At 40.9% G+C, this 19,537-nt stretch overlaps 1 protein-coding gene across 1 annotated transcript in view; it reads left to right on the top strand.

The window, feature by feature from the left end:
* LOC141797446 (rho guanine nucleotide exchange factor 26-like) overlaps positions 1-19,392 on the top strand; it is a 28,643-nt gene extending 9,251 nt beyond the window's left edge. The window contains exons 7-15 of the mRNA XM_074678790.1: positions 878-1,030; positions 1,195-1,324; positions 1,862-1,936; positions 2,081-2,170; positions 3,443-3,597; positions 10,098-10,307; positions 18,631-18,701; positions 18,858-18,962; positions 19,250-19,392. Of these exons, the coding sequence (XP_074534891.1) occupies positions 878-1,030; positions 1,195-1,324; positions 1,862-1,936; positions 2,081-2,170; positions 3,443-3,597; positions 10,098-10,307; positions 18,631-18,701; positions 18,858-18,962; positions 19,250-19,392 (1,132 nt within the window). The remainder of the gene's footprint in view (positions 1-877; positions 1,031-1,194; positions 1,325-1,861; positions 1,937-2,080; positions 2,171-3,442; positions 3,598-10,097; positions 10,308-18,630; positions 18,702-18,857; positions 18,963-19,249) is intronic.
* Positions 19,393-19,537: the final 145 nt, after the last annotated feature.

The raw sequence follows: 19,537 nt of genomic DNA, 5'->3' as shown, positions 1-19,537 counted from the left end.
TCAGGGTAAACTTGTCATGGACTGACTACTTTAACCTCTTTCACACTTCCTGCATAAAAACTGGTTAACGCCTTAGCGAGCAGCATTTTTTTCAGGTGCTGGTTTTATCCAGCAACCTTGTTCTGGCCCATTTCCCTGTTATTCATTTTCCTTATTTAACTGCCCTTCCTTGAACTCTTCCCTTGTGACAACACACTGCTATTGGGGTCAGCAGGATTTTGCCTCAGGAGGTAGTGCAGCCTGAACTTGTGCAGCCTTGACCTGTGAGCCCCTGCATGCACCTTTGGGACATGGGCCACAGAACAGGTCAACATGTTTGCCTTCTGTCAGACTCTTATTAGAAAGGTTAGAGTTTAAAAAGGGTCAGGCACCAGCACACAGCCACAGCTACCATTGTTTTCCGTAGATAGACACAACACCTTGTTTGGTAGGGATGGGGGCTGGTTGGGGCATTTAGAGGTGCTCTTGCAGACGAGCTCCAACTCGAGTAACTGTCAAGGTCAATGTCCTGTGACTGCGACAGCGTCCTGTTTGTCACCTTTTATCCTGCCTGTAGAAACACTTATCTCTTGATGCTGGCGTTGTGGCGTGCTGTTACAGCGACCATCTGCTGGTAATCAGGAAGAGGAAAAGCCTCTGTGTTATGGTTAATGGTAGGCTGGCTCTATTTTAGGAGGCAGGGAGTTCCTCTATTGTGATCCTCCTGCGGGGTTTCAGACTAAAGGTGTTGCCGTCCCTTCCTTCCTTCCTGACTTTGCGTCCGATATTTTCCCTAGACAGGATGACTCATGCTTTTTAATGCCACTGACTAAAGTTGTTGCCATGTAAGGTATGAATCCTTGACACACTAACCTTACTTTAATCATCCTGTGTACAGATTCTTCAAGGAACTGGAGGAAAGACATCAACAAAACATTGTAATCGATGACATCAGCGACATTGTTTGCAAGCATGCTCAGTCCAACTTTGATCCGTATGTCACGTACTGCTCCAACGAGGTCTATCAGCAGAGAACCCTGCAAAGGCTGGTGTGAGTGACCGTGCAAACATGCACAGATTCTCTTATCATATCTCTCATGGAATTGATCCAACATTACTGTCTTTACACTGTGACTCAGAGAAATTACTCTTTCTACCTTTTTTTTTCCTCAGAACTTTCTTCTAAACTCAGCTGTCTTATATCTTCTCTTCTAGGTCCAAGAATCCAGCTTTTAAGGAGGTGCTGACCAGGATTGAAGGCCACCCAGACTGCAGGAACCTCCCGATGATCTCCTTCCTTATCCTGCCCATGCAGAGGATCACCCGCCTGCCTCTGCTCATGGATGTGAGTCACTTGAAGACATACAGTAGCATGAGCGTTGGAATTACAGAACTTTGGCTCTTACGCAACAACGTGTTTACACTTACTGACCTGACTAAGTCTCCATGAGACATTTTCTAACCTCAAAGATGTTTGCCTGACCCTTAACGGATCTACCCTCTCCTCTTTCCTCCTTTAATGTTTTTCTTCTTCTTAGGTTTCATGCTTCCTTTGGCAACACGTTATTATATCCCTTCTGTGCCTCTCTCTCCCTTTCTCCTTTCCTCTCTTTTGCTCTACTTACAACTCCCCTCTTTCTCGTCTTCCTCCAGTGTCTCCCTAGGGACTCTGGGGTTTATGCTCATACACTCAGAGGCTTTTGGATCCTGAGAAAGTTTGGTCTCAAATCTTTCCCTTCCCACCACTCTCTGAAGGCATCATTGATTTTTATGGCTTTTACTTGGATGTAATGTGTACGGATGCAATATATATTTTTGTGTTTTTTTGTTTTAACTTGAAAAGTTGTGTAACTGATCTGTGTCTTGGTTCTTTGTGTTGCAGACAATCTGCCAGAAAACACCAAAAGACTCCGCACAATATGAAGAGTGTAAGAAAGCTTTACAAGGAGTCAGCAAGGTGTGTGTACCACAAATATCACTCACTTATTCTCTATACTTATTTTATATCTCATACCTTTAACCCTCCAATCCTTTGACATAAGAGACAAAGATCAGCCCATCATGTGATAAAAAGTATTTAACATGAAGTTACCCATCACAGGTGGTGAGAAAATGCAACGAAGGAGCTCGCACCATGGAGAGAACAGAGATGATGTACACCATTAACTCTCAGCTGGAGTTCAAAATCAAGGTTTGTACACAACCAAAAGTATGTCAACTAGTTTCACATCCTGAGGAGCATCAGCTGACCACAAGTACTGGTTATCTAGAAAGAAGAAGTCGCTTACAACAACAGACCTGTACTCCAGTGACTTTGCCAAGGAGCTCTGTAGCACAAATATATACCTTTTTCTACTATGAAGCTAAAGCCACCAGCCAGTGAGATTAGCCATAATCAAGTAATCAACCTTTATATAATCAAAAGGAAAAAGATAAGAGAAATCACATGTCTTGTTGTTTGTATGAATAAAACTATGAATAATTAGGAATTTGTTTGTATGTTAAGGTTTTATTTTTGAACAGATTGAGAGACTAAGAGACAACTCAATCCTACAGTATGTGCAACAAGAGCTGTAGTCTCCTATGCTAAAAGTGGCCATTTTAACACAGGTCTTAATGCAGCTCCCTTAGCTGTTAGAAGCAGCCTCAAGTGGACACTTGAGGAACTGCAGTTATTTTGCATTTAAGCTTTGGCCGTAGCCCCACTGAGTGCAACTGCGGGGAAACAGATAAGAAGCTTATGAATGTTGCCTTCCAATACAGTGATTGTTAACTCGTGTATAGAAGCGCTAATGGCAGAAACATGAGAGTATTTGCATGGAAGAAGAAACCAAGCTAACACTATTTGTCACTGCAAGAGTACACACTGTAGCTTTAAATGTAAACTGGATTTAAACATAACTTTTTTTTGCTTCAAAGCAAAATCACTGTCAATGTGCAGCTACACATTATAGATCTTAAAATGATTAGTGTGGCTTTTACTGAAAGTGGGTTTACCGTTTTGTGACTTCTGTTACCGTAGATCTTATGCTAAAGCTTTACCTAAGCTAAACAGCTCCAGGCATTTTATATTATTATCCAATACTCTGCATTGAAAGAAAAACACATTATTAGACAACTTGATAAGCTATTATTTATGTTTGAATCTTAGGCAGTGGCTTGTCTCAGTCATGCTCTAACATGCACACACATGTAGCTACCTACCGTGATCCTAAGAGGACACATAACGTCATTCAGTGGGCAATTATCTGCACACATAATGAACACAAGGCTTGGCAGGATCAAGTGTGTCTAAGTAGTGTGGGAAATAGCTGTTGGCACATTTGGGATTCGCAGATGTCTTGGAATACCTCGATGTCAGGCTGCATAGCCAGCTGTTGTCACATGCACACAAATGTTATTACAGCTTTATCAAGCAATGCATGGATTTTAAAACACAACCCTCTTTCTTTCCTTCCTCCAGCCGTTCCCGCTGGTCTCATCCTCCAGGTGGATGGTAAAAAGAGGAGAGCTGACAGCTTTGGTGGAGGACAACGGTATCTTCATGAAGCGAACAGCACGACAGCAGGTCTACTTCTTCCTCTTCAATGACGTCTTCATCGTCACCAGGAAGAAGAGGTGAGTTTGTGGAGCACCCGTGGGGCGCTGCAGGCCAGTCCTGTGTTTGATTTAGCTGGTGAGAGTGTGGCCTTGGTGTGCAGACTGGGCTCATAACTCACCTGTTCTGACATGTCGAAGGTGAGAGTGTAACCTTAAGCCCTTGGTTTTTCAGCGTGGGAGTGTATTATCAGTTATGGCTGGATGCAGGGTGTGTTATGACTCTTCTTGGAAAGCTGGTTACTTAACACTGAATTGAAAGTGAAACAACAGAGCACAGACATTCCATGTTAATATAAAATTAAGAGAAAGGAAGAGGAAGATACTTTAGAAGCTTAATCTTAGTGATTTTCCATGCTGCTTCACTCGTGTTAATGTAACCAAACAGGTGCAGTTACCTGAACCTGCTCTGACTTGGCATCATGAACCCAATCTTGTTTTTCTGAATGTTGATTAGGTCTCAACACGTCCCGGCGCCATGAATCATCTGGCACAAGTCAACCTGTTCACTGTCAGCCCTGTCTGTATCTCTGCTTTCCCTTACTCTGTTTCCTTTAGTTTCAGGCACAGTCATGAAGTAAGCCAGAAAGAGGACTTCCTCGAAATGATGTGGTTTTCATTTGCGTGTGTAGTTTGGGTGTGCGCTCACAATAGTGTTTATTTTTTGCCAAAAATGAAAAAATCCCTTCCCGTTTTCTTCCCTCTGCGCCTGGATCCGATTTTACCGCCACTCGCAGACTTAAGAATTCCTGAGAAGCATTATAAAAAATAGTACAGAAACATTCCTTGCGATATTTTTCTGGGAATCTGATCCAGGGCAGCAGAATCCAGCAGTGTGTGGTGTCAGCCGTGTGTTTGGAAGAAGGATTTGGGAAAAGGGAGTGCTCCGGAATCAGAGTGTGTATTTGTGTGCGTGTGTGTGAGTTTGAATGGGAGAAGCTGTTATAATATTGGTCTGTTCTGCGGGGAGTGCTGGAGCCCTGCTGTGGCACGCTACTCTACGACACTCCATCTGCAGTAATCAAAACAAAAACACCAGGGCTGCACGGGGGCTCGCCAGGCATGGTCAGGTCACAAACCCAGCCAGACATAATGCTTTAATAGCTCTCTGACATTATGAAAGTGCATTAGAGTGTGTGTGTGTGTGCTTTCTTGCATAATGCATTGATGTACTTGGATCCTATCATTCACTTGCATTCCTAGGAACACTCGAAAAAAGGAGTGAAACTGTTAAAGTTGTGATCCACACATCTGACAAAGCTGAGAGAAAACATACCTGTGACTTTGGAATATTTTCTGTTTTCTAGGACTTCCAACATATATGAGTAAAAAACATCACACATGTGTAGTTGTATGTGTTGCTCCTAAAAGATCGGAGAACTTTTATGTAGCAAAAAAATCTTTTTCTCCAGTCTTCCTTTTTTAAGATTACATTCTGCCTCAACTTTTTTCACACATTTGTTAAGACAATGCTGTTAATAAAGCAGGTAGCAAGGAAAAGAGAATAAGAAATGACTGGGAAAGGGAAGCAGCTGGATTTGAACACAGGTTGTTTCTTCATGGACTATCGCCTCTGCACATGGGGTGTGGTGAACCCAGCAGCCCAGGAGTCTATTAGTTCTGAATCATCTTCACAGAAACAGCCCAACAGTTTGTCTTTGAGTTTCAGTGTATTCTTTGTTCCAGTTTGAAACTGGAAACTGGACACATGTGTGTGCATCTGTCATGTGTCATGCACTGCAAATATGAAAATGGGAGTAAGCATTTTGTCTTGTTTCTGGTAAAAAAAACAACCTATTACATCATTCACCTTACATGTCGAGGAAAATGTATTATTTCAGGATTTCATGAAATTAAAAGACAATCATAGTGCCTGGAGTGCCCTCAAAGAGTATCCTGTCCAATGAAGGTTTAAGAAAAAAAATTACATGATTAGTTTCTTGAAAAAGAATGATGTCCTGGTATAAGAAACTAATCATGCACATTTTTCTTCCTCCATTGGCCAATTGTTTTACTCTTAACAAGAAATTCAGGTGTCACTTCATTGTCCTTTGTTATCTTGAAGTAAGACATTTCCTGGACAAATAAGACTTTTTTTTTTTACTTAAAGTAAGACAAACACGTGCTTACATTTCAGTATTTGCAAGTTATCAGTGCTGTAACATAGCTTGCTGTAGCTGTAGCTCTCACAAATGGCTGCTGTCTTCCTGCTATAATTCTCTACTACCCAAACATAAACAAGCACAGATGGCAGATGTGATCTCATTGTGTGGCAAAATATGTTTGTTTACTGGGTCTGGTTGAACTGGCATATAACCATTAAACTAGAACGAAAAGTAGCCACAGGAATGAGGATGTTAACCTGCAAGGAGGACCAAGTGGTAGCTCTTTCTTATTTACCCACAAACACTTAGATACCATGATTAGCCATGTTAAACAAGTGACTTCTTTTCAGCCCAATCAGTTATTCAGCATTCAGGGTTTTTTTTTTTGGTACTAAAGAAAATGTGTCCCATATTATTAATTATTTGATAATCAATGTAGTTGACCCAGTGGTTTCTGTCACCACATGTGATAGTTTTGGCATGATAAAGACCAAATCATTTTGCTTATGAAACTATATGCTTCATGGAGTAAGTGTCAGGCTTTTTTTCTTGTTCTTATATGATTTTATCACGTAGAGGATACATTTGGGACATAGATAAGAGAATGAGGAATGGCCAACCCGAGGCTGCTGCTTTGATGACTGTACTCTCTATTTATGTGGAGCTGGAGCTTCCCTCTAATCTTCTTTTCACTAGCCCTTGTTCACCCTGATATTGATCATGTACAAACACAACAATCTAGGTAAGATCTTTAAAGCTTTGGCTAAACATTTGGTTAGTTTTATCCAGTGAATTGTGCTTATAAAGATGACGAGATTTTTAATAACGGCACTGAAACCAAACCAGGTCTGCTTCTTTAATCAACTTTGAGCTGGAACCAGAACAGAAGTATTAAGAACCATCCCTGTGTCAGATGGGGCTATTATCACGCAGTGGGGAAAGTGCTGATCTATTGCACTCTGGCTCGCGGGAACACTTACATAACACTGAGTCCAAACCAGCTGGCTCCTTTCTCAAACTCACTTCCCGCCTTTTTCCTTTGTGATGCCGGGCATCATCTAAACATTAGGTTTTGTTGAAGTTTCCAGTACTCTTTGTTCTCTTGGTTTTCTCCTTCTGTTGTTTCGCTTTCTTTTCCTCTGTCATGACCTTGCCTTTTCTTTTCTTCTCAATCACCTTTTCATTTGTGTTTGGGTGCAAGGTTATAATCCCACACTTTCTATTTGAGTATTTACCTCTCAATGTTTGTTTGACTTTGTCATAGTCTCAACACACCTACTTTCATCCAGACAAAAAACTCTGTGTTTGTGTCTGTCGCTGCGTGCGTGTTCATCCCCATGCTCTCACTCAAAGTCTTATCTCAACATCTCTCCTGGGATTTGTGTTATTCTGCGTGTGTGTTGAAGAACTGGTTGTACACTGGAAGACGGCAGCTGGCACGGTTGCGATGACGTGCGGAAGATGCCTGAGTTATCTCTAACAGCACAGTGATTTTCATCCCAGCAAGCCTGTGTGTTCGAGAGATGCATACGCTCCAGAGAAGGCAAACCTCTAGATTTGATTTATTTCAGTAATTTACATCTTACCACATCACGAAATAGGGTATGACAAACATTTACCACCTTCGTTTTTGTGTTTTGTAATACTTCCCATCCAATCCCACACATGAGAAAACTAAGCCCACAAACATGCCATGACACACCCACTACCATACCATTCCCCAGCGTCATGGACATGGAATTCCAAGCATTTCACCTGAAGGGCTGTCAGGAGTCAAAGTGCTGACGACCTTAGAATCACGCAAGCAAAGAGATTCTTATTTTATGAATAGACACAAAAGCCTTATTATCAGTAAATGTGATAATGATTATTTATTATGCTTTATGGTGACATTTGAAATGTTGAGCTTACTCTAGTCATTCACAAATTAAATGAAGAGCTGAGTCCAATGTTTAAGGGGTTCTAAACCTCTGACGAATCAGAGGTTTAAAAGGATTAAAGATGATTATATTCTGTTTCCGTCTTTATTCAAAACTTTGTGTAATTTCTGTCTTTTCTCAGTGGAAAAGTGACACTGTCATGTATTTGGGCTTTAATGTGGGAGTCACTTATAACCTATCGAGCCTACATATTCCTCTGTATTATTATTATTTGCTATGGTCTAATTAAGAAAGGAAACAAAAGTACGCAAAAATATATGAACAAATCAACTGAATGCATAAAAAAGTTGTATTATAATGCATCATGGTCAATTTGAAAAGACAGAGGAATTTTGATTTTTTTCAGATTCTTTGGATGGCAGTTTCCAATTTTAATCTATTGACACGAGGCAAAATTTAGAAAAGTGCACTGGAAAATGAATAGTTGTTTTTTTGTTCAGAGATGAATTAATAGATGTTCTCATGGCTGTGTGTCCATTGCAGATGAGTGTTCGGTTCAGTATAGAGCTAGAGCTAGCAAACAGCAAACTTAGAAAAATAATTTTAAAGTTAGCTTGGTCCAGTTTGGCCTACCAGATCTTCCAGAGCAGTAAGTTTAACATTGACCTTAGTTATTTCAGGAGCGTCACAATAAGATTCCTCCATATTTTTGTGCCCCACATCAGGTGGTTGTTCAGTGTTGAAGCTAGAGCTAGCAAACTTAGCAAAATGACGTCAATGGAAGGCAGCTACTTTGGGCTCCAGGAACTTACAGAGCAGCAAATATTTTATCATTTGAAGTTATTTCACATAAATTAGAACATGATTTTGTGTCATTTTTTTAGATGGGTTTTCAATTTTGAGTCAAGGCTAGCCAACAGTTAGTCCATTTAGCAAAATATTTTCAGTGTTAGCTTGACCCAAATTGTCCCATCAGAAAGTTTGGCATTATTTTTATTTTTTATATATTTATTTATTTAAATATGTATTTTTAAGAATGATACATAAAAAATATCTCCAAGCTTGTGGTTTTTTATTTATAAATGTCCAGGATGAAGCTAGGGCTAGCAAAAAGTTGGCAAGCTTAGCTGGAAACCTTTAATAAAACTACACTGCTAGCTTAGCTCAAATTTTACCCACTTTTAAAGCAGTAACTTTTGTGTTTTTTATTTCATTTATTCAATTGGAAGGAGAAAATCAGTTTTAAATGTTAAGTCTTGGTTTATTCATACATTGCTACACTAGCTTACCCTCGGTTCTTTATTTTATGTTAACTAAAGCTAACCATCTCCTTGCCCCTCAGCTTCAAAATGTTCAATTTGGATAAAAATGTGGTATGAGGCTTGTCATGAAGCTATGAAAAAGATAAACATCTTGGTGTTATTGACCTTTTCTGTTAAGATTGTGGTCAGTCTGGTTAAAATGGCACGGAGAGTAGCTTGTGGTTATGGTTGGCTGTAGCACCCGCGGTCAGATCTTTAATTCATTTCCTACCCACACCCTTATTGGATCTCTCTTTTTATTTTCTGTCTCTCTTTCTCTTGGTCTAAGTGGTTGTTGGCCACAGCCTTGAACCTGAATGATTGGTGGACAATGGGGGCCAAGGGGTAACAGTTGAACCTTGTTGGGAGCCTCCCAACCGTGACTGCTGAATCTCCAACAAGTCATGACCCCTGAGTTTAGAGCTTGTGTGTGGAAATGAAAGAGGGAGACAGATACACCGACTGCTGTGTGTTCTTCTGATGCCTTTGTCCCTGCTTGTGTGTGTGTTTGCCTGTGTTTGTGTTTCTGCGATGAAATCAAATACTCCTGGACATGCTGGAGTTAGCTCCTGTCTAGCAGCTTCTCAGCTTGGCTGCTGTTTCAGTCTTAGGTTGATAAAACACATGTGGTCTGGGCTAAAGCTCCTGTTTTTCAGAACACTGTGAAAACACACATACATTTTTTTCTTCTTCTGCAGGTTTAGCATTGCATTAGGGGTACCATGTTACATAATCAACTCCAGATGTTTTAAACTTACTCTGTGCTAGACACAGGTCGTGCTCAGGTAAAGGCACACATGGGAAATGTGGGCATGCATGGACTGTAGAAACCAAAGGTCATCTGATTTAGTGTAAGCATATGTAGACAGCTGAATGTGTTGACTCTTGACTGGCACACAATCTGAGGTTTAACGTGACACCTGATTTATTAATCCAGGTGAGTTTTATTAACTATGCTGTCTGCGGCGTCTCAGGGGTGGAAAAACTGAAGTACCATGAAACAAGTGAAAACAAAGACTTTGGATGTGATGTGTGGAATGGGGTTGTTTGGATGGAGTGATGGTTACACAACTATAAGTATATCTTTTTTCTAATAAAGTAGAAACAGTATAGTATTTTTGTCTTAAAGCTCTAATGTTATGTGGATTTTCTTCCTCCCTCAAGAGTATCTGGATACCAGGAAACAAACTTCATGTCAGCAAAATCTTATTTAACCCTCTGCCTCTTTCTTTCAGTGACGAGAGTTACACTGTGATCGACTATGCTCTGAGGGACCAGATCTGGGTGGGCTCCTGTCAGCCGGAGGATCTCAACCTGTCACCAGTTCGAAACACAGCCAGCATGCTGAGCTCACGCCAACCTGGCGCCAACCACCTTTTCCGTTTGTGTTTCCGAAGCAACCACTCTGGTGAAAAAGTCCCCATGATCCTCGGGACGGAGTCGCTGTGAGTGCTGTCTTTTGTAACCTTTGTCCCTCCTAATTGTGCTGTTGTGTTTTTGTTGCGTTTCAGTCACAGATTTACTGCTGTCAGGCTGCAGGTGAATCATTTGTGACTGACATAGTGTCCCCTCAGCATCTGTTTACCTATGCAGAAGTAGGTCAAAGAACACACAGGGTTTAAATTTAAATCTTCAGCTGAGAAAGGAGTGTTTTTTGTTGTTTTTAAATTATTTTTGTAGTTCTTTTGTAAAAAAAACAACAACAATCTTTTCTTTATTTGCTTTTCACCTTGAAGTTAGAATATCTCAGATATCCTTCTCAGGTCTTATTTCTGCGTCTCTCCTAGGACCACTACAGCTCACAGGGATATTTAGTTCCACACTCACTGGTTGAACCTTGCTACTCTTTGTTTATTTCACTGAGGTTGAGTTTATTAGTCTGTTTTGCAGCTATAATCACTGCTGCAGTCGCACTGTAACACAGACCGGCTGGACCAGGTGATTGTTTTGTTGACTGAGCGTCCTCCGGCCCAGCAATCTGTTCTGGGGAGGGCAAATGTCTCTGTTTAGAGTGTCTTGGTTGTTTCTGAAATTTATTGCACATTACAGCTTTAATGATTACTTACACTGACCTAGAAATAATGTCAACTTGAAAGAGGCTTCTTTAATCTCATGCCTGTCGGTAAAATTCAAACCAACCCCTTCTTTCCACTCTCTTCATTCCATCACTCTTTGTACAGCAAACAGAAAGCGAGCCTGTTTAGATGGATTATATAACTGGAGCAAACAAAGGAGATCTGTCATATACTGGGCTTCACACGGAGTATATTTGTTCTAGTTAACATTGAGAGTTGTGGTCCATGTGAGCACACGTACACAGATGCACAGGCGTACGTGCATGCACGGTCAGATTTCACTGTAATTATTTGTCGTTCAAGGCTTTGTTAAGGAGTGCTTTGATATGCAAAGCCTGTTCCTCTTCATTCCTGTCCATTCAAAAAGCCTCTTTCTATATTCTCATTACAGAAGGTGTGGTTGTCAACTACACTTGACAAACACACTCTCAAAGTTTCAAACCTTTTTTTTTGCATCAGCAATAACTTCCGTGTGTTGAAAAATGCTGGAATATTTCATTTATGTGACCAGTTGTGTCGGGCTTTAAGAGCTTTTTTAAATCTCTTTACTTCATCAGCTATTTTCACAGGACTTACACTGATAAAATCGATACACAACTTTGACTTGAAGGGATAACATAATTATGCAAATTGGAATCCTGTCTAGGTGAGCAAATCACGAATCTAAAGCATGTTTTGCGACAGTGTCAACAGGCAGAGGTGAAATGTGCTGAGCTTTTTTCAGGTGATTGATTTTTTATATGGAATCAGGTTATCCACAGAGTCTCTTATGGTGTTGAGAATCAGTAACTGTTGTTGTATTGTTGTGACCAACAGGCATTCAGTATTTTAATCCAGCAACAACTTCCACTGTAACACACAGCGTGAGTTAGGCTTAATTTAGAATAAAACCTCTCTGCAACTCTGACTCATCAACTGTTTAGAGTAATATGTCATGGATCATGAATAATGGTGATGCAAAAACAGAATCCAGAAAAGGTGATTGGAACCAGTTACTCTCATTAAGGTGTTTTTACCAACCAGAATAAAGGATTGTAGCTTAAGCCAGGCAATTAATTTGTCTTTTGATGACCAGCTTTAAAAAGGGATAAACATGCATATGAGGCATCCAGCCTTTGAGGTATATAACATGTAAGTGTTGCATCCGGTCTAAATGGGTCAAATGACGACAATCAGTGCTAACTAACTAAGCATGTTAGCCTTACACTAAGATTAGTTTTGTAGTACTATAATTGTATTGGTTCTGGCTTCTGATGCTACCAAAAATAAGTGGGATTTCTGTGAGAATGCCAGTTAATAGGGTGTTACTTGTACCTATAAACCCTAAAAGCTGTCATTTTCAGAAAATTCATGTGACTATATCAAGTAAAGGCATGTTAGTGATAGTAGAGAGTGTAATATCATTTGGAGCAAGCAAAATGTCAATAACGGGCATATTTCCCATCAGTATTCTTATTCCTATTGGCGGGTACTAACTATTTCCCAATTCTCAAGTCCAAGAGTCAAGTTTGAAAAGCAACTAGATTGTAAGATAGTTTTGAGGATTTTTCAAATTGACATCAGTTTAGAGCTCGATAGATGTGGAGTTTGTTACCTAAAGAAATAGAAGCAGTTTTTCTCGTTGAATAGAAGTGTCGACCTCTGACATTGACCCCCTGCTCTCAGTGAGTAAAGTACCTGACAAAGCAGCTGCAGTAATAGTGTGAAGTGTGACTGCTGTGAGCCTGTGTAGAAGGTAATCTTTTTGAAATGACTCTTTATTTGGCCCACTCAGCCCTGTACCCTACCCATGCATACATGAAGGGGTCTCCTCTTCTAACTGTCCCCTCTGTCTCATGGGCATGTTGCGGAAAGCCCCCCAGATGCCCCCCTTTGATGACTGGGATTTGGGGCCCATGGCTTAGTTGTAACATTGTGAGTTTGTGTGTGGGGTGCAGCGCTCCACTCACTGTAGGACTGAATGAGCCGACAGTGGAGACCCTGGCAGCTTTCCATTGTTACAAGGGTTGCTAAGCATTGTTTAAGCTGTTGCTTAGCAGCAGTCCATTGTTAGGAGGACTGTTTCCCACGACTGTCCCTCCCTCTCACATGTTATTTCACTCCCACCAGCTCTTCCTCACCGTGCCGTGTTTCATCTTTTTGACAGCGGTCAGTGTTTGCTATTTGTTTTCGGTGACCGGGGGAATAACTTCCTCTTCCTCCGGTCGCCCGAAACAATTTAGTGATGTAACCTAACATGACACATGGAAGTGGTGTTACAACTACAATACCCAAGCTACTCTAAGTTCTTGTCAGGTTTATATGAAGTAAAAAGGACAATACAGCTTGCTCAGCCTCTCTATTAAAGCTAAAGTTAGGAGGTTCTGGCTGCTTATAGAAACAGACTGAAATTAATGTTGATGGATCTTTATGCGCCATACAAGCCAACGAAACTAGCAGCTTTACAATTAATCATTTCGATACCTTATTCTTTTCTTCTAAGTTATTCCAAGAGGAAGATGTATGACAAAGTGAGCTGCAGCCTGTTTAGATTTTGGAAAAAAGATGTTCTGTGATGAGATAAAAGACATACAATTGCAAGAAAATGTCATAGTGTAACGATAAAAGAGTCTACAGGTTACTGACATTTGACAGTTAAATTAACCAAGTGACAAAGTGTTTACATTTGAAATAATTATTGATATTAATAGTGAGTTCATTATTTTGTAAACTCATTAACCAGAGTGAAGAAAATGGAAGTGGCGAATTTAAAGAGATATTTCACCCCAATTGTTATTAAACAGTGTCAATAGCTTAAAGTAAATTTGAATATAACTGTTTCACTAATGGACAGTGAATTATTTTATTTTAGGATACCATTTAAAATTAAAAAATGAAATTTGTTTTACTCACAAATGAACACATGGGAAGATTAGCTGAAGAAATAGCTGAGCACAGGGATGCCCACTTTATATGTGTATTCTCATTTGAATACAGAGGCAAGCAAGCCCTCTAAAAGAGCTTCCGATTGGCTTATCTGTTCACGAATGCTGAGTTTGATTTAGTGAACGAGTTAAAGCAGAAAAGTCTAACTGACTGACAGTTTCTTTGTACCACATGCTTCCTGAAATATTTCACTCCACCTCTGTATCTAAGTTGAGCTCAAGTCAGCTTCCAGTGTGAAATTCCTTACATTCTAACCAGAGGCGGGTCTGTGTTTTTAGCTCTTTGAATTTTTGTTGAAACAAAACTTTAAAAAACTTTTTCTCTCAGGTTGGTCAGTCAGTGCGGGTGTTTTTGTTTTACAGCACTCCTTTACTAAATCCTTGTAGCCGATGCCTTTTCTATCACCGTGTGTGGTCTCGCAGGCTGCATACATACATACAGTGGACGCGTCTTTGAAAACAGAGGTGACATAACACACAAGGAATCCATCCAGACAGCTGGAATCAAAGACGGTACAAGGACATCTGTGTGTCTTTGTCTGACAGTCTCTCTGGCATCCTTTGCTGCTCCTCTGTCTGTGTCCTCTTCCTTTCCTCTGTATGCTTTCTGTGTCATGTTTGCATGCCAATGCATTTCCCCATGACCCCAGTGTTCTGTCCAGAGTCAGATAATAGCCCCTCTCTATTAGAGGAACAGAGGAGCTACAGAGGTCTGCAGCAAAACAGTTCTGCTCAGCAGATACTCTGCTATAACACAAAGCAGCACCGGTTACATAACAGCCTCAACCAGAGCAGGGTGTCCGTTCTGCACACTTTGGTTTTGTTTTTTATTATCCTTTTTTCTCTGTCTGCTTTGGTTTATAACATGACGTGCTAAACTTACAGATGGGAGTAACTCCCTCTGTTTGGGAGTTTCCCTGCATGGTTAAGATATTGTGCACTGTACCCCAGAACCTCTCTGACCTGTGGTTTAGTGGGAAAAAGAAGACAGACTCAGAGGAGAGTAAACACAGTGATAAGAGTCTGCAGAAAGGGTTCAGAGGTGAGGGAGAAATCATCTGAAAAAGTTGAAAAACAGTGGCCTGGTGATGATTTGAAGCCAGCAGAGGAAAGGAGGTTAGAAAGAGGCTGTCATCGCTCTTTATCTACTTGTGTGGAAGAGGCTCTGCAGTGCAGCAGCAAGGCCTCTCTGCTTTTTATTTGTGAAACCAGAACCTCTGACAGCAGATTTATGCTTCTTGAAATTCTCTTTCACGTCTGGGATGAATGGTTAGTGGCTGAAAGAAGGAGCTTTACTGCCATGAACTGATCCTGCACAGACCTGCAGTCATGTAGAGAGGTGGAGGGAAAGCAAAGCACCTGCTGTTAGTACATATGCAGTTTTCACATGCCTGCGTATACATAAACACACGTACACACCCTCATGGTTTCAAGGTTTTTTCACCTGATTTTTTTTTTTTTTAGGTATGTGGCTCACATTCCTCAGATAACCATTAAGTGCCTCTGAAACATGTGAGCTTGCCTGTTTGTGACCTTGTTGGACGTGTTGAATGTGTGCAGCTTTTAGTTACGATAAAGTATTTCAGCTGTTGAAGCTTGAAAAGCCAACCTGTCATAGTGGTGTGTCATTCACATGTGAACATGTATCCGATTGTCAGCTTATGTCTCCAGTTGTCCTAAGCAGCGATCAACAGCTGCCTTTCTCACAGAGCCGCTCAGGCATTAGATGAACAGCACACACCAAGGACATAAAGTCTTGAGTAGGCATCTTTGCCCAGAGGGGATTTTATTTCTACAATAGAACAAATATATGTCTGGATTTGTGGTTGTGAAGTGTCGGTCACATAAAGAAGAACCCTAAATGAGCACTAAGTTGGTGGAAAAATTACAGGAAATAAAAAATTAAGACCTTAAACTCGTTGGAAAAATGGTTCTGGTTCCACACAATTTGATACATTTTGCATGCAATGGGGCTGAAGATTTTCTGAGGAGTTAAAAGAATCCTCCAATGGGGAAAAAATAACTCGTTCAGTTTCTTGTGTTAAGGTATTATTCTTAGGTAAAGAAACTTGCTGTCGCTGCTTTGTGACTTTACATGCAGCAGTACAGCTGTGTTGTCTGGTTCTGTGTGAAACAACAAAGGCAGGGTAGAAACTGAGCAACATAACGGTGCAGTTATGAAATCTTCATGTACAAAGGCTTTTGGATGAGGTCACTTACTATTATTAAAGAAGCTGATTAAAACCATGACTCTTGCAGTATGACAAACTGGGTGTCTGTGGCAGCATTTCCACTCATAAGACACTTATTAAAGTAGTGGCACAGTTATTAGTGTGTTTTCCATGACCTGTCAGTGGTTGGTTTCTTTGAGAGGGTTAGTAAAACAACAGTAACCATCACACTCTTAAAATTGACCATGTGTGAAGCACATTACTGTTAATTTGACTAAAGATGTGCACGAAAGTTCACTACATCTATCCCCAGAGAAAAAACAAGAGATCTTTAGAGTTTTGACTTTAAACCGTTGACTATATTTTAACACTGATAATAGCAGTCTAAAATTATGAGGCAGTGTAGAAGTGCTAAAAACTGCAGTACATTGAGTGTCCACTTGAGGCTGGCTCCAGATGTACTGGAAACCACATATACACACCAAACCAAAAAAAACAAGCCCAAAAAAACCTTTCACAGAAGAAATAAACATGTGCACAGCCTTGTACAAAAATAACTTCAACCTAATAGCTAATTTTGCTTACAGTACACACTGTACAAGGTATATGCTGTATAAGAAATGGACATGATGTCACAGGGTCTACATCCATTTATTTTACAGTTTATGATCAGGACCACGCTTGTCAAAATTGTTTATTATTTGCATTCAATGGGTTACATTCTGTGCTATGGCTCTGCTTTGAGAGATCCCTGCCTTTTTATGGGTCTATGCAGAATGCCAAAGCCTAAGGGGGAGAGAGCACACCTCTTTCATTTGCATACATGGAAAGCCAGTGCAGGGAGAGCAACAGCAAAGACCAACAGGAGTAGTGAACAAAACAGAGCAGTTATCATTAAAACAACATATGACACTGGTAAAATGAACATTCAGCCTAGAATGTCAGCTGCTGTAGCCTTCTGACTCTGCTGCTCCCCCTGCAAACTACTTAACATCGTGCTTCAAATCCAACTTCTCCTTGTGTGCTGTGTCTGATTTTACTTGTGTCGTAGGTATAGTCACTACTCTCCCTGGCTTGGCTTTACATGTAAGCACATGAAAAAACGGAGAGGTGTGCTCTCCTTACCTCAGGCATTCCACATGGGCACATGGTAGGGTAGAGAGCCAGAGCCATACTGCTATGATAAACTTACTACTCACTCTAGTTAACTACTTCTGACCGAAATATATTTGAGGTTTAAAATTTGTATAATTCTGTAGTTTATCTGTCATCTGTTTTTGGTTTTACTTTTTTGAAGCTCTCACGCCATCTGTCTTGTTATGAAATCTGAAGAGAAAAAAAGAGATATATTTTCAGAGATTACCTTTAAACAATGAATATAACCTACACAGTCTTAACACCAAAGCTTTTGGAGTCGAGATAGTGTCTAGAACAAAAGTTATTAATGCACTGCACTTCTCTGTTCACAAAGAAATAGGGATCAAATGTCATATCTTCCAACTTTAGCCAACCTTTTCTCTCCTCTCAGGGTGCAGATTGGTCTGGTTAGTTTCTATTGAGACCATAAAACCTCTCATTAAACTCCAAAGGTCACACCCAGCCTGTTGTAATATTGCCTTATTGGTGCGATTTATTGAACTCGGAGTGATTTCATTTAAAGTTATCTGTATAAAAGTTTATGATAAGTTCACGCAGTCCAATTAGTGGTCTAAGGATGACGTGACCGCCTGTTAAACGGCCTATGTGTCCTGAAAGGGATCAAAACGGCAGGAGCACAAAGGGGACACTATAATGAGGTCTGACTCATGGGACTTGCCTGTTTGAATCCAAAAGAAAGAAGGTTCACATCGTCGCAGTATGTGCATGTTGTACCTATCTGCATGATGCTGAGTCACAGCGCAGAGGGGGCCTCAAAAACCCCCTCTGCTTCATTTCCTGAACCCCTTTATCTCTTACTCCCTCTAAAGCCTCACCCTGCCTCTTTTCGGTCGCAGATGAGAACAGGTGAAATGAGAGATAGAGTTTCTTGGAATCTGACCTCTTTGACTCCACCCGTTGTTTTTTTTCTCCCCCCTCATGAATCAAAGGGAGACAGAAGGCAAACCAGGTCTGTGCTCTCTGGAGAATCAGGCTTTGTGCTTTTTCTCCCCACACTGATAACACACCTCTGTTCTCGTGTTGACGGCGGAAACAGAGCAGGGAAAGGCAAAACCTGATGGGCAACAAAATCGCCCAAATCCTCAGTAGCTGCGTGAATGGAGGCGGAACAGCTTAGATCTGTTTTTTTTTCTAGTTATGTTGTAGAAAAGAGCTTTAACTGAGAACTTCTCAAGTCTTTAAATTCCCCCAAAGTCGAACATTTTTACTCCTTAAACTAAATTTTGGGGGTGAGCACACCAAAGTTGTGTCACACACTATGACATCTACCGTCTGGAAACAGTTCCAAAACATCCAAAATCTCTATAAACAAGAAGTCGGTCTTCATGCTGATGATTTTGATTGCTTTGGAAGGACATAACGAGACATAAATATTGATTTCTTGGTTGTGTTTAATTCTGATACAGCCAATTAATTGTCATAAATTGTGTGTGCTTTCAGGAATGAGCGTGCTCGATGGATCAGCGCTCTGGGCCAGAATGTCAACAAAGAGAAGAGTCAAGACCGAACCAGTGAGTCTCCTCTGTCTCTTTCAAGCATATTGCACCACCTTGTGTTCATAATATGGAAGTGTTTTTTTCTGAGATGGACTTTAAAAGAGTTTTTTTATTTGTTTTTAGCAGCTGTGACTTGTCTGAAGTGATTTATTCCTCTTGTGTTTGTTTTAGATGCAATGCAGGTGGAGGTGATCAGGACTTACACAGCCAAGCAGCCAGACGAGCTCTCCCTGCAGGTGGCTGATGTGGTGCTGGTTTCTCAGACAGTGGAAGACGGTATGTCAGCTCATAAGTGTCTTTATTTTTCTAGTCGCTTGTTTAGTATTCCTCTCGTTTTTCCAACCTGCATCCTTTCATCATCCACTTTTGAATAAATACCCTTGTCTTTGATCTGTCACATAATGGAGCTTTAAAGCTGTTTGAAAGTGTGGTTTTGAATCCAGATGGATACAAAAAGGTGAAAGGTTATCCATCCTTTTCATATCAAAGAATAAACAACACAGAGACAAAGGCAGCGCAGTGATGCACATCACGCCTCACTTTTCTCGTCTTCTCTGTCGCAGGCTGGTACGAAGGTGAGCGACTGCGCGACGGAGAGAGGGGTTGGTTCCTCGCCGAGTGTGCTGAAGCCATCACATGCCAGGCCACCATTGAGCGCAACATGCAGAGGATGGACCGCCTACAGGGGCTGGAGACTAATGTGTGAGCCGCATGAAAGGGAAAGGGTGCGATCACCAGGGAGGACTCTTCTTGGAATCTTTGACACCCAAGTGACCTTTATAGCGGCGAAGCCGGGGCAAATAAGTTCAGCGGTAGCATCAGTGACCTGCCGAGAGGGATGGAGCGGAGCC

Source organism: Halichoeres trimaculatus, unplaced genomic scaffold (genome assembly GCF_033239565.1).
Source record: "Halichoeres trimaculatus isolate MK-OKI-2021-1 unplaced genomic scaffold, fHalTri1.1 fHalTri1_scaffold_9, whole genome shotgun sequence".
Classification (NCBI taxonomy): Eukaryota; Metazoa; Chordata; class Actinopteri; order Labriformes; family Labridae; genus Halichoeres; species Halichoeres trimaculatus.
Note: the sequence above shows the minus strand (reverse complement) of the source record. Positions and strands in the feature narration are given on the sequence as shown.